At 32.8% G+C, this 14,708-nt stretch overlaps 2 protein-coding genes across 4 annotated transcripts; one reads left to right on the forward strand and one right to left on the reverse strand.

The window, feature by feature from the left end:
* The first annotated feature begins 109 nt into the window (after nucleotides 1–109).
* LOC126918566 (aquaporin-11) lies at nucleotides 110–4,531 on the forward strand. 3 transcript variants are annotated; one of them, XM_050726618.1, is made up of 6 exons: nucleotides 110–840; nucleotides 1,174–1,675; nucleotides 1,761–1,990; nucleotides 2,290–2,564; nucleotides 2,829–2,967; nucleotides 3,953–4,531. In XM_050726618.1, exons 3-6 carry the CDS (start codon nucleotides 1,810–1,812, stop codon nucleotides 4,147–4,149), a joined length of 792 nt encoding a protein of 263 aa, XP_050582575.1. In that variant the 5' UTR covers nucleotides 110–840; nucleotides 1,174–1,675; nucleotides 1,761–1,809; the 3' UTR covers nucleotides 4,150–4,531. The 3 variants fall into 3 exon arrangements, with proteins under 3 accessions (XP_050582575.1, XP_050582576.1, XP_050582577.1); XM_050726619.1 differs by lacking the exon at nucleotides 1,174–1,675; XM_050726620.1 differs by lacking the exon at nucleotides 1,174–1,675 and having other exon boundaries at nucleotides 110–832.
* A 396-nt stretch (nucleotides 4,532–4,927) lies between these two features.
* Nucleotides 4,928–14,367, reverse strand: LOC126918563 (1-phosphatidylinositol 4,5-bisphosphate phosphodiesterase-like). Its single transcript, XM_050726605.1, has 20 exons — nucleotides 14,099–14,367; nucleotides 13,823–13,882; nucleotides 13,558–13,698; nucleotides 13,386–13,465; nucleotides 12,333–12,468; nucleotides 11,814–11,914; nucleotides 11,554–11,720; nucleotides 10,811–11,021; nucleotides 9,983–10,241; nucleotides 9,294–9,479; nucleotides 8,909–9,086; nucleotides 8,327–8,484; nucleotides 8,053–8,256; nucleotides 7,563–7,761; nucleotides 7,150–7,320; nucleotides 6,926–7,066; nucleotides 6,454–6,628; nucleotides 6,137–6,340; nucleotides 5,349–5,595; nucleotides 4,928–5,130 (listed from the first exon to the last, which is right to left on the reverse strand). The coding sequence occupies exons 1-20, from the start codon at nucleotides 14,267–14,269 to the stop codon at nucleotides 5,062–5,064; spliced, it is 3,258 nt and encodes a 1,085-aa protein (XP_050582562.1). The 5' UTR covers nucleotides 14,270–14,367; the 3' UTR covers nucleotides 4,928–5,061.
* Nucleotides 14,368–14,708: the final 341 nt, after the last annotated feature.

Below are 14,708 nucleotides of genomic sequence, written 5' to 3' on the forward strand. Positions count from 1 at the left end.
TTAATCAGAAATAGATAATCGTAATATAAAATTTATTTATCATTGCACTTTAAAGACATTTTTGTAATCTCGAGTAGTTAAAACATTTAGTACTTTAAATATGTAAAACTAAGTATTTAGTTGATTGGTTGAGCGTTAAATTCGTACTTCCTTTTGGGCATACCGGTTTCATTTTGTTACAATTCAGGTCAACTAACTGTATCAATGTCGTTACGATGTAGAATTTACTGCATTCAGTAGTCTGAATTATTTGGAAACGAACGAATGTTATGGAATTAAAAATTTATAACTGGTCGGATCAAATTATTCTTTAAAGATTGTAATACAAACTCAATTTGTAAGCATTAAAATTACATTGTTGTAAGCATGAGTGGAAGATTTATAATTTATTCCTCTACACGCCTACGTAAATTTGCTTTTCAATTTTTAAAATACGAATCAAAGTAACGATATGAACAAGTAAATTGAATAAATAAAATGAATGAAATACTTCTAGTTAGTTGTAAAATAATCGAATAATACTTGGTGAAAGGTATAATTGTTATTCATATTTACGAAAAATTGTCTGTTCAGTTTCGTCATAAGATTATTTTGAAACATATTCGATATCTAACGTGATGCGGATGTACAATCAGGTAATTTGGGAGACCAGCTATTTAAAGCTACGCGACATATTCACACAAATATATTCAATTACACTCGATGGTTTTAAATAACAGCTAAGCAAAATCTTGCTGTGCGCGAAAGAAAGGAAGAGATCGAGAAATAGATTTACAAGCATTGTGTGAATGTTTGCTCGGGAAGAGATGAGAAAAGCGAATGAAATTTAGTGGTAAATATGTAAGTTTATATTACGTTCACGAGAATCACTTGAAACCATAGTTTGTCGAATGCTGTTTTGCGTAATATTTTGCTGTTGCATAATGTTCCTATATTTTGTATATACATACATGTATTATAATGTTAGTGTAATAACTTACAAACTTAAAGTTAACTATATTTTGATGCTAAATACATTATTTTTCTAGACCAGAATAAATGTAACAATATACTCGCGCATTGACATTACTGCAAGAATACGATTAAATTATTGTGGTAGATTGTTTTTAACAACTTTTTTAGTGTACGAAATATTGACAATAATTGCATTATGATTTCTTGTTATGCTTGTAGTTTGGGCCACGGTATAGGCAGCCTGGATTAAAAGTATTCGTATAGTATGAACGTGAAAATTGAGAAGACTGTGTTTTTTATGTTGATAATTACATTGATATACAGATGATCGCACGTTATACATCAATGTTAGCAGTAATAAATATAACAAAATAAAAGAGTTAACTGCGGTACTTTGTAACTTATGACAATCGAAAATTCACATAAGGGAAAAAAGTATTCGTACATTACGATAGATTATCAATTTATACTACAAATATTACTAAATATATTACTATATACTAAATATTTTGTAAGATTGCCCTTTCCACGAATAATCGTTTGCATGCTATTTGGCATGAAGTGTATTAAGTTTTTAACAAAATTTACTGACGTTTCACTCTATTGTTCTCGCAGAGCCCCCTTAAGATATTTTTTCGTTTCATATGGTGTTTTGTTATTCTTTTTCCGAATTCCCACTATATGTGCTCAAGTTTTAAGCTCGACGATTACGGTCGCATAGGTAATGTATGGGGTGCATTATACCAGCAGTCATTGACGTATATAATCATTTATTCATGATTTTATAATTTTGTCCTTTTTTTTAGTTTCCATTTTACGATATCGAGCTTGTGCATAGTATATTCGATCAACACCATGGCTGCAACGATAATTGCTTTGGCAGTTTCTACACTGTACATTGTATTTACAAGTCTCATAGCTTACTGGATGAGAAGATATACCAACTATTATATACAGGATCCGTTTGTAAGGTCCCTATTTTTAGAAGGTATTGCTACCGGTGAACTTTGCGGAGCATGTTTCGAATTAATAATAAGTAAGTTTACCGAATTTATCGCCAATAATTTCTAATTGGTAACTCTGTAGATTTTATAAAATTTGATACGAAATTTATTAAGCTAATAACGTTTTTACTTATGTATATGTATATATATATATATATATGTATCGAATTTTATTCTTTTTTTTTTATGTGTACCTGCAACAGCTAATATTTTTTAATGGAATACTATGTACAATTACAATCATATTAGCGTCAAATTATAAGAACGTTATATTTTTTCCGGTATAAATGTTTCAGTACATATTCTCTGTTTTAATTATAATGTATCTTAGTTGCGGATAACTGGGGTGTTTCTATGTATGGCGTATATTTATTCGTACTGACGATTTGGTGGTCTATGAATTGGGAAGACGCTACCGCTTGTCCCTACACGCACATCGAAGACGTTGTCAATGGGACGAAGTCAGTGCGCGATGCTTTCCTTTTAATATGGGCCGAACTTGTCGGCGGTCTTGCCGTTTTTAGATACGTTCAATTACTTTGGGCACTCGAAATTGTTTCGACGCACAAGCACAAAGCATTCGAAGATTGTACTACCGATCTACAAGTAAGTGCGATAATAAATTACAAACTTTTCTCAACTGTTTGTAATAGGCTCGCTTCTTTCCTTCGAAAATCTAATAAAAATAGTCTTTTCGCGATAGTGACGTATGCAAGAACATAAGATAAAAAAACATTACATTTTTTGTGAATCTTTAAGACTATAATAGCCTCGTTAACGTTAGTACCCTATCGGGATATATGAGATTAAAAAATCATAGTTTTCATAAATTCTAGCGAAAATTATGCGAGCGTCTCTTCTGTCTTTAAGGTGCCTGTAATATTTGGAGCATTTATAGAATGCGTGGCAACTTGTATATATAGGGTGGTCTCACGTGGCTTGAGCGAGATAAATTCGAAGATTAGTGTTATTCTTGATTCCTTCGTTGGAACAACTTTGGTTATTGCAGGTTTGATTAATTTATATCACGATTCGTCTTGTAAAAAAATTTTTTTCATTTACGTTGATCTTTAGTTATTTACGTATCCCTTTTAGTTTTCCAATTACAGGGTATCTAAGTTTTATAAAAATAGAAACTTCCATTCGTTCTTGTACATATATTCTTTCGCGGTTTATAAATATTTGGATTTAGATGTCTGATATGACTTTAATAGGTCAACGCAATCGCCTTTAACAAATTAATATAAACTAATGGGAAATAACAGCTGAATGATAACAGAACGTACGTTCTATATATGTATCCTTATATAATATATATTTCTTTATTCACTCTTGAATTCTTTCAACTTTGTTCTTTAAATGTGCAAATTGTATATAGACTTTTCGAACGTAGGGATATATTTGAATTATTCGAATATATTCGGATCGTAAATATGATCTTTTTCGTGTTCAAATATATAATAATGTAAATTTTCCATCGAAGATTGTCTGCCTCGATCATTCGAAGAAATTTCTCTCGTCGAGCAATAATAAGTACGAACATAACAACACTTTAAAGCTCTTGGAATTATTACATTTTTTATTATTTTTACAGATGCGAAAAATAAATTTATAAGTTGTTTGCTTCCCCAGAAACGATTAAAAATTCGCTTGGAATAACTCGAATAACGCTTAGCTCTTTTTTCCACATTTTCCTATATTTCTTTTATTCTCGTTTGATTTTTCTTCTTATTTCGAGAAAAGTTTCTTTACGATTTCACCTCGCTACGATCCTTTCACCTTAGTAAATCTGGCATCTTAAAGAAAAGGTATTACACTTTTCGCAATTTAAGAACTGGAAATGTTTGCGAGTAATCAAATCTGTTCGTTGCAAATATTAGATACTCTGTATTATCGTATCATGGCCATAGATTAGACTCTTGTTTTCGATGTGAACACTTGTTGATGATCGTGTTGATACACTTATACTCGATTTATTTTCACGCTGATTTCAGCTTTCGATTATTCCGGCGGCTACTTCAATCCCGCGCTGGCCACCTCCTTGAAATACGGATGTTTAGGAACTTCCTTTATGGAGCACGTGATAGTCTATTGGGTGGGTGCGTGTGCGGGTTCCATCGCCTCTTTACGAGTATATAGGCTACCGTTTGTTCAACGGTATGTGGAACAATATAAAGAGAAAACGCTTTAAGTCACCGACAGTGAAACATCGAGTCGTTGCACGAGTTTGTTGGTTTTCTGTTTGCCCGACTTTCCCGTTGTTTGTTTTATCTTATTCCCTGTTTTCTGTCTGAGTTACCGTTCTACGAAGTAACGTCTAAGTTTATACATACTTGTATCGAGTCTCTCAGATTGTTACAATATTTGCGCACAAACAATTTCTCGGAAGCGGTCACCCTTCTCACACGTTTACAAAGTAGGAACATTTTTAGATATTGTAGGGTGATGATAGCGTTACGATGATTTGAGTTGAAATTAGTGTAAAATTATTCATAGCGAGCGATGCGTGTAATTAGCATAATGTATCATAACTGTACAATAAAAGTAAAAATAAAAATAAATTGGAAATATTACATTCTGAGATATTTAACAAAGCGACGGTATATGTGTTAGACTTTTAAAGAATTTAAAGACTTGAAACGCAATAAATAATCTCACAAAGGCTCACAATAGTAAGCAAAACTTAGTCATAATTGCAATAAATACAGTATTGGAAAATAAATTGTTTGACTTACAACTGAAATAATATTAAATGTTAAAAGTTAATGTAAACCCTATGTGATATATATCGTATAATTTCGAAACTTAGAGGTATATATAGTTCGTAATAATTATCCTTTATAAAGGAATACAAAACGAATCACACATCCGTGAATTATATGTAAATGTTATTATAATATTTATCAAATAATATTATATAAAGAATCTTAGAAGTAGTTCAAAATGTGATCAAAATGAAACAGCGCATAAAGAGAAAGAAAAAATTGAAAGATTTAATAAATTCTACAATAGTGCCAAGTATGTATATCGAGTAAGTATGGGTAGAAAATATGTTTTTAAATTAAGTATAAACTTTCAAGTAGAAAATTTCGAGGTCTAATAATTATACAAAGAATTCTGTTTTAGACGACATGTCCAAATGAATTGCTTCATTCTTGTACATTTCAATGGTCTGTAACAAAACGATAAACTTGTAAGTATTATCAGCTACTAGAAAAAAAATAAGCTTGACACGTTGGTGAAAAAGTACGAAAATAAATATGCGTCACCCACACGCGATATCAACGATTGATTTAGAAGAAAGATATTCAATTTGTCGATTATCTTGTTCTTATGATCATGAGAAATTAAGAAGAAGACAGTTTTTAAAGTAAAATTATGAAGCATTACCGCGTTAATATTGCCATCTAAGTCTGCCACTTGTTTTTCGTGAGAAGCTTTCAATTTTTCTTTTTCACGGCCTTGCTTGATTTGCACAGTTTTCCTTTCTTGCATAAATTTCTTTGTATTTTGTTCCTTCTTCTCACGAAGTCGACGATCTTTGTCTCCTTTTGTTTTTAACGCTTTGTCGTTCATTACTTCTTTAGCCGTTTCCACGGATACTTTTACCTGATTCGCATTCATATCTTTAATATCCCTAAGAAGAAAGAAAAAGGATATTATTGTAGGAACAGCAATTTTGGACAACTAATTGGATAACTAGTTGCGAGTTTCAAGTAAAGTAAAAGAAGAGTGCAAAGATGGTTGTCACCTAAACTTTCCAATAAACGTGATCAAACGCGCCATGAGAATGTCGGAGTAGATTGTCTAAAGTGAGTGAAAGAGATTGTAAAATGTACGGACAATGTGTAGCTGAATTGTTTTGTATTGTGCTGTACTGTTGCAGCTTACAGTTGTTTTAATACATCGAATCGTACGTTTACTTCGGTGTTGAAACTGCTTCACACCCCTACCTTTCATCATCCCGAAAATTATATTACTCCGGCGGTAAGGAATAATTTTATAAACCAACTATTACATGTCAAGTATAAACGTTGTTCAATTTTACGTATGCTTGAACATTTTTAATTTCACGATAATTTAAGAAGTTTTTATTTTTCATTTTTCAAGCCAAAATTTGATGTGAGAAGCGAACTAATAAAAATACTAAAGAGAAATTAGAAATAGAATCTACACACTTGTCATGTTTTGCCTGTAGCTGTTTAACCTGCGAGGCCTGTACAATTTCGATTAATTTTTTGAATTCCTCTCGGCCGGCCTCCGTCTGATTCTTCAACATCTCCCATTCCTCTTTTCGTTGCCGTTCTACCATGGCGGACCATTGCGCGGTTTGTTCGCTTATAACTTTTTTCACGTTCGCGTCCTGGAGCAGCGCGCTTTTGCTGTAAATGCGAGATTTGTCATTGCCATGTGGGATTAAGTGCGACAACGACGTTAATCGCGGAAATTCGGTAATTTCTAGTTAGCGAAAGTAATGTCTTAGTACACTACGTACTCCTTTCCCTTCACCAATTTATCAATGGCAGCGCAATGATTTTTTTGCATTGTCTGTCGTTCCTTCAGATGCTTCTTCCTCATTGTATCCAAATCCTTCTGTTGCTTTTTCCCCAGTTTGTACGCTTTCTCCTTCTTTAGCGTGTCTATCGTAATTGGCTCTGGTTTCCATTCCTCTAAAAATTTAATAACCGACAGATATTTTATAATTATATAAATATGTTATCGTATAGTCTTACGGTTTATTATACAGAATTAATTTACAACTGTTGCCTTAATAAAAATATTTCCCAATTCGTCACGAAACTTTTACAAACTGATTAAAATCTTAATAAAACTAACAGCTCGAGCAAACAATTTAATTCCGGGAGCGTTTAAAAAATTTTACCGGCAACAATTTCAAATAATGGCACATTAAACGTTCGTTTTCCGTTTGAAGTTTTATGAATGAAAACTTCAAAAAGAGGGTATACCCTTTTTAGCCTTTTCCTCTTCTTTCTTCTTCGCCTCGGCCTTCGCGTCGGTTTGCTCGATTCCTAGTCCCTTCATAGTTTCGGCTTGCTTCTCTGCTCCTTTGCTGAATCCACCCGGATCAGACAAGGCTGCCATGAAGTCTACAAGTCGAGAAAGCGGGCTCGCATCAGAGGCATCGTGATACACTTCTATTTTTGCTCGGCGAACTTGCTCAAGAGATTACCTTCGAATCCATCGGGTACGTAAATCTTTAGCTCGATGTTACAGAACAACATCGGCAGTGCCATGGGAAAATTCGCCTCGGTTTTCAACGAAATATGTCTATATCCAGCTTGAAGGCCGTCCAGTGGTAAAATTCGTTGACCCAACAATTTTCCGCTCTCTTCGTATACACCTATGCGAACAACGAATGTCAATTTATGTCGCTGTTGCAGCGTGAAATTGCATTCTTTGAATCGGTGAAAATGTTTAATAGAACGCCGATAGAGTTGGAAATTAACTAATTAAAGACGTGTAGCTAATGAATTTTTTGGAAACAATGATTCTTCTATAGATAAAAGTAACGATAGATGAATTTATTAAAAATTTATGTGCTTTAATATAAATCTATTAAAATGATTAGAGTCATAGAATTACCAAATCTGAGTACAGCCAAGTCGGGAAGCACAACTTTACGGAATAGAAACGGTTCTTCGTTATAAACTGGATTCAATCCGTTCCCAGGAACCATTCGTGTTCGAAATTCTTTCTTAATTGTGTCTGCTGGCAAACCGTACATATCCACTTCAACGTAAGTGCCGACCTTTTTGTCGGACAAGAATTGTCCTGCTATTACCTGACAAGTAGAATTTATCAACGATTAAACTTTTATTCAATCACTCGATTTACTTAACTAATAATGTGTATTATTGTTAATTAGTTTATATTATTATTTTAAAGGTGATTGAACATTTTTAATATAGGTATTAATGATACAGGCAACAGTCGATCGATAATACTTAATAAAATGTTACTCGTATCGTTACTCTAATTGCTTGTATATAGTAAAATTAAATTTTTATTCGAATAAAACAAATCGTTTCAAAAATATTCTGACTAAATAAAATGTTGCATATGCAAAGTTTACTTGAACGGAACATTGAGCTGTGATAACACCGTCTACGTCCTCGGAGAATGGATCGAAAATTTTATCCGACCTTCTCATAAAATCAGGCTTTAATAGATATCCAGTTGTTGCGTTATACTCGAATTTTCCTTGATTTAATTGCATAGGCAAATCGGGTGTTTGAAAATTTAACGCAACCATTTGACAGCCTGCGTTCCAAAAGACCTGAACAAATACAAACCTGATTGATATACCGAATAATATCAATTTTTCCTAGCTATAATTAACGACTTACTTGTGGCATGTAATTCGACGAATCAGCCCTCGTACCTTTTGGGTAAATTCGACTCATCTGACGTTTGTTATAATTAACAAACTCCACGGCATTCGTTTTCAGGTAGTTGAGTGCCGCAGTCTCCGAAAACGAGGACATATTATGATGTATGTTCTTTTCTGCAACAATAATAGCGCTTATATATCTCAATAGCGAATAGCGATATATCATTGTAATTGTTACGTGTATGTTGCATAACCGATTTTACCTAACTTTAGATCCAAACTCGTAATGCAGATTACATTTTAATTTTACTTATTAATTTTACTCACTTATTGCTTAATTGTCTTTCGTGATAAATATATTATCGTAAAATGTCCGATAGTACTAAAGTATAAAATTAAAATAAAAATACAAATACGAGAATCAATGATACTATTCATTTGTTGTATCTCTGGTAAAATGACCAAGATATAAGGCATGGCGAATGCGATGATAAATCGTATGCACATACATAAATTCTACTTACTTTATCAAAAGGCTGAAATATGAATATAACGCTTGTATATTAATATAAATGAAAAGAAGGCACGCTTCACATACTTTCCGCAACTTCAAAACTTTGAAATTTCACTGGCTGTGCGTAATTAATCATAGAAGAGAGCCATGGATGACACGCCATTGTACTGCCGGTATATTGAACTGGAGGCGCTTCTCCTTCAGCACCTCCTTCACCTGGTGCAGCACCTTCAGCTGGCGCAGCTTCGGGTGGTGGTTCCTCCTAGAATGTCATCAAGATTTTGTTTTCAAAAAAAGACGTGCTGTATGACATGGCTGTACGGTACGCTAATAATTTAGGAGCATGATTTTCAAAAGAAAATTTTCTAAAGAAAATCTGGTAAATTTTAAATAAATTATATCTCAGTTATATTCTATTAGAAGTGAAAACAAATTTTTAAATAAGCGATAAATATAATCATAGGAACACCTTTGGCGGTTCCGGTGGTCCAGAAGGTGCGCTGGGATCCTCCACTACTTCGTCTTTCGCCTCGAATTGCCCGGAGCGAAATAACTCGAGCTCCACCTTTTCTACCTCCGGTTTCAGTCTTTTATTCTTGATTAATATCTTTCGCTTCAGTGCACTTGGTGGTGGAAGTGGATGCCCGGGTTCAAGCTGTGCCATTTTATTTACGATTACAAAATAAACGTATTTCTCGCGGGACATTCATCCGTGCGATAAGCACGCTTCTCATATTTTCATTTGATCTGTTCCCTCTGAATCGGGCAAACTCGTATTTTCCAGCGAGCGTGTTAAAAATTTATAAAATTCTGCTGCTACTATTACTTGTCCGTTCGCGAGGAAAAACGCGAGTTTATCGAGTCGCACGAAATACGAATGGAAAAATGTTTTCATAAATTGAGACAACAGGAAACAGACAATTACCGACTTTCGTTTGTCGAACAAATTCTTTAGTATGTTATTCGAGATAATTTCTAATTCAGTATGTGCAAACGAAATTATTTACGATTTTATAAATATAAGCTGTATACAAGAAGAACTTGTTAAACGCGTAACGAAGATTTATTTTTTATATGATATCGACGATATTATATATTACTGTTTTATTCAGCGTCGTGTTAAGAGATTCAAGAAATTTAAATCCGAGTATCACATACCGGATAATCTTTCAGAGGCTCTTTCAGTAGCAAGTCACCCAATATTTCATCGCAGTATTTGGCTAACTTATATTGCTGTTTCAGGCAGCAATGATTTTCGAAACTTAGAATTATAGGATACTCCGATGTGACGAACGCTGTGTCCCTTAAAGCGTATATGACATCTTTGAAAAGGATATCAGTACACATAGCTTTGCCGTGAGTTATGATAGGCTCTTCGTCTTCTCCCTTCCCATCCCAACAATCAAGCTCTACACATCTGCCGGACAACATATTTCATTATCCTTTCTCAAATTGTCCTTACTCCCTCGATAACTTTATCGAATATCAAAAATTTCTCCAACTTACACAAAAAACAGTGTGATCGTTATCATTTATAATATATATCGTCAAAATTACGGAAATCATAGAACAATTGTCCTACATATAAGACGCAAAGCATTGTATTTAACATACAAATAGTCCTTACAATTTTTAAATATTTTTGCTATTGATTTTTAATCATAATTAATCAAATACGTTTAAAATAATAATAATCATAGCAGAATCTTTTATGTAAGCAGGTAGAAATTAATTTCTATTACATAATTAGAATGAAAATGTAAAATATGTACAAAAGATTTAGTCCGATTTAATAAAATCTACAGTTTAATCTGATGTTTTTAGATATTGATGATTTATCGATACGAATAGAATTTATATCTGTTGTATTAAGAATTTCTAATAATATCCAACTGACATTGAAATTAAAAATTAAAAAAGGACCTAGCGTGCCTGAAATGTTATAAATTCCTAATATGTAATAAATTACTAATGATTAATAATTACCTGCAACCAGCTAACAAGACTTGTCTGTACATCTCAACGGTACTTTTACCACCGATTTGTCTGCCACTCAGATAAGTATTGTGACTGGAATTAATATAATAATGGGCAAGAGGTTGATCCATGTCCATCCATTCTTCCAATTTGTCCAAAAATACAGGTGCATTTTCATCAGACATTAGGTAACGAATGAAACCCTCCTTGGTTAAGGACTCTACATACGAAAATAAAGAAAATAAAAATGCATCAAATAAATATTGCGCAAGAAGGAAAAATTAAGAAATAATTTGTAATCATATATATACACACATTAAAATTTTAAAATGATATATACATAATAAAAATATAAATAATAATAAATATAAATTAAAGTAATTATAAATAAATAAATATAAAATTATATGTACTTTCTCTTGCTCGTCTAATCCTCTAATCGTACTTTGAACAAATTAATTCAATCTAGATTTATTAATGTTTTTTGCCATACTCAAAGTATCAGTTTTTAATATTCTAAACGATAGGATTAAAATAACAAAACACAACTCCAATGTGTGCATTTCATAAAAAAGAAAATTTATTTTGTAAGTGACTTTGTAATAAATCGTAGTTCTATATATTTTCGTGACTAATGCCACATTGATGTAGCTTAGATGTGACGTTAAAACCAGCTAAAAGTGAAATAAGAAGGAAAAGAAAAAGAAATTTCGCGATTCTAGAACGTAAATTGTTTTAGCAAATAAACTTACTGTCATTCCTTGCTTTCTCATCTTGTTCGTAATCGTTGATTATTTCTGTGCATCGTTTCTCATCGTAAAGGGGATACAAAATTTCGTTCAGTCGAGGGTCTCTTTGTTTTTCGTTCATAAATTGTACTAACTGACCTAGACTGATCGTATCCGATTTTCCTTTGGTTCTGAAATATACCATTAGTACCATAATAAACGTTATTTCAGAAGATTTATGACGCCATTCGCAGTAATTTTACCTCTATGTAACTAGTACTTACATCGATTGGAATAATTCCTCGATATCGTTTCGAGGGCAAATTTTAAAGTACAAATTCTTAAATTTCTCGAACGTAAAATCCTTAGGCTCAATTTTATCGCTCTGAAAATGATAACATTTATGTAATTATTTCTACTATTTCTTGTCTAGATTAATTTTTATTATTACCGACTAATTTTTACTTGTAATCTTTCTTCTGTTCGAAGTAAATAGCTTTAAAGAAATTATCAACGTCTTGGGAAGAAGAACTTTTGTTCAACTAATCGATTAACTTTATTGCACGGATGGAACAAGATATCGTTAAAATTGAGAACCTAGTATTTCTGTTAGTAATGTTTGAAAATTCTATGAGACATAACGGCAAAAGGTTTAGTTTAAATAAACCGAACGTAGTATTAACACGTGTAATATTCTCGGTTACTTTACTCTTTTTATTTTTAGCAGCCTAAAAATACTTGACATTGTCTATATACATCTTTACAAGGATAATAAGATTGCGCGTATCGAAGAGGAAGCTTACCTTTCCACTAGGTAAGCCCATGTCTGCTAGCCCTTGATAAACTAATTTTTCTGTTTTCCCAGAAGCAAATGTCTTTGATATAACTTTCACTGGCACTTTTCCTTTAGGATCTACTTGAAAGCTCAATCTCATCCAACTGGCAAACAAATATATAATTAAAATTATAATTTAAACTCCTTAAGGGGAGGCTAAGGTTAATTCGTACAAAAATAAGGCACGTTTTTGTGAATTATTTGTGTCGACACAGTTAAAATCTCTTTATTAAAACCAATAGTACATTATAGTATGACATTCGAAGAATATTGTATAAAATTTTCACGGAGAAATATTAAAAAATATGGCAATGGCAAAATTAAAAGCAAATTTTCGCAAAATCGGCTAATTTTCCCTTCAAAGTGTTCCAAAAAAGTGAAAGATTGAAATTTCGAAAAACCCTCCCAACGTTACCTGGCGAAAACTGTTACCTAACGAATGAACTTTGATTTTTTGATTTCAGATGATCTAACACCAAGTTATCAGGGTCACCGCAATTCTACCTATTTCCCGAGACACGTCCGAATAATTGCTGCCATTGCTGCTGTATTTTTTAATATTTCTCCGTGAAAATTTTATACAATATTCTTCGAATGTCATACTTTAATGTACTATTGGTTTTAATAAAGAGATTTTAACTGTGTCGACACAAATAATTCACAAAAACATGCCTTATTTTTGTACGAATTAACCTTAGCCTCCCCTTAATAACACGCGTATACATCGCCTATATTGAGAACTTACTAAAATTTATAACGATATTCGTTTCGAAATAAAATTCTTAGCTAAGAAAGGAATTATTGTAAATGTGTATTAGAGTGTAAAAGTTTTAGAAGCGTAAAGGGTTAAATTTCGTGAACGGGAACTCGCAGTCTATTTATAACGATTACGAATGTGTTGCAAGTACTGTAGTAGTAATATAGTATAATCTAATAAAAGTATAGAAAAAGGCTAACAGCCTTCAAGCGACTAGCTGAATGATAATGTAGAGACGATTAAATTAACGTAAACGTTACGTACTGCTTCATTAGTTGTATTGTCGGGCAAACATTTGAAGCTTTCGTGTTGTGCGTAATTAACCGTAACCCAACTTGCCAATCCTAGACCAGATAAATGTTCAATTTAAGAAATATGATCTAAATTCTCGATTAAATCTAGAAGAAGAATAGCTTATATTTCTCTGTTTTACTACCTTAGCCGTTTTTGCGTCTGCACAAATAACATGCTGATAATGAATATTAGTGTAATCGATACCCGAGCATATAGTTAAACTCTTCTGGTCTATTTCTTCCATTGTCCCGTGTTTACTTATTTTATGGCACAATTTAGGATCCTAAGCAATTTTATCGTTGATTATTATACAAGCTATATATATGGATTATCTAGTATGTATAAAACGTCAATTGGATATTATACAACCCTTTTGGATACCTTAAACAAATAGTCGTATTATTTACCTTTGGCGTGCCACCATAACGAATATCACTCACTTGAGCCAGTTCTATTACATCGCCGTCCTGCGTAAGAAGATTTATCATTGAAAAATATTTATTCGAACGAAATATCATTAAGAAAAATAAATATAATAGTCAGATGGTGTTTTCTCTTCTAATACTACTTCTATTTTTTTACTGCATATCCAATTTCATAAAAGAAGATATTTTTTCATAATACTCGAATCTTATCTCGAAATGGACAAGTATCTATGCAAAATTTGTGTTTTGAAAATCTACCTTGCCGTCGCTCTTCCAATAGATAAAAAATCCATATTCATCGACTTTAAATAAGCAGTTTGGCTCATATTCGGTGTTTTCCTTATCTTCGAACCAGCGGTCGAACGTTGAACCATTTCTCAAAAGTTCCGGTACCTCGATTCGCCAATTGAATTCGAACTTCTTTGTCATGTTGCCGACTTTTCCGGTTTGTCGACGAAGTGATCTAGCTTCTGATTATTTTGAAGTGAACTTGGGATGGTAGGAGACTCGAATGGCTCGATTCTATCGCGAAACAGTGCACGAAGGCGCATAATGCGATTAGGCAAATCCAATTTAGCATTATATGAGGATTCGCTCGCGACTGTGTAGGGAGATCGTCGCGTAACAGATTTTTAACTTACATAAGATCGATGCATCGGATTTTGTAAACATCAAACACAGCGAAATGCATCAAAAACCAATTTTTCCATCTTATAAAAAGAAAAGGCAAAAGAACGGAAATAATTCTTAATCAGTTCTTAAATAGTTCTTAATTCTACTTTACGGTATAGATAGAGCGTTTTTAAAAATAAGGACGATAATACATAGGACTCTTAATAATAAACTGTTAACAAGATTATCGTAAACA

Source organism: Bombus affinis, chromosome 7 (genome assembly GCF_024516045.1).
Source record: "Bombus affinis isolate iyBomAffi1 chromosome 7, iyBomAffi1.2, whole genome shotgun sequence".
NCBI classification, from domain to species: domain Eukaryota; kingdom Metazoa; phylum Arthropoda; class Insecta; order Hymenoptera; family Apidae; genus Bombus; species Bombus affinis.

Coding starts and splice junctions, on each gene's coding strand:
- LOC126918566 (XM_050726618.1), top strand. CDS start 1,810: ATGGCTGCAACGATAATTGCTTTGGCAGTTTCTACACTGTACATTGTA. Junction 2,565..2,828: donor ATTGTACTACCGATCTACAA/GTAAGTGCGATA, acceptor TCTGTCTTTAAG/GTGCCTGTAATATTTGGAGC. Junction 2,968..3,952: donor AACAACTTTGGTTATTGCAG/GTTTGATTAATT, acceptor CGCTGATTTCAG/CTTTCGATTATTCCGGCGGC.
- LOC126918563 (XM_050726605.1), bottom strand. CDS start 14,269: ATGACAAAGAAGTTCGAATTCAATTGGCGAATCGAGGTACCGGAACTT. Junction 13,883..14,098: donor ATTGGAAGAGCGACGGCAAG/GTAGATTTTCAA, acceptor CTTCTTACGCAG/GACGGCGATGTAATAGAACT. Junction 7,067..7,149: donor CGTACCCGATGGATTCGAAG/GTAATCTCTTGA, acceptor CTCGACTTGTAG/ACTTCATGGCAGCCTTGTCT.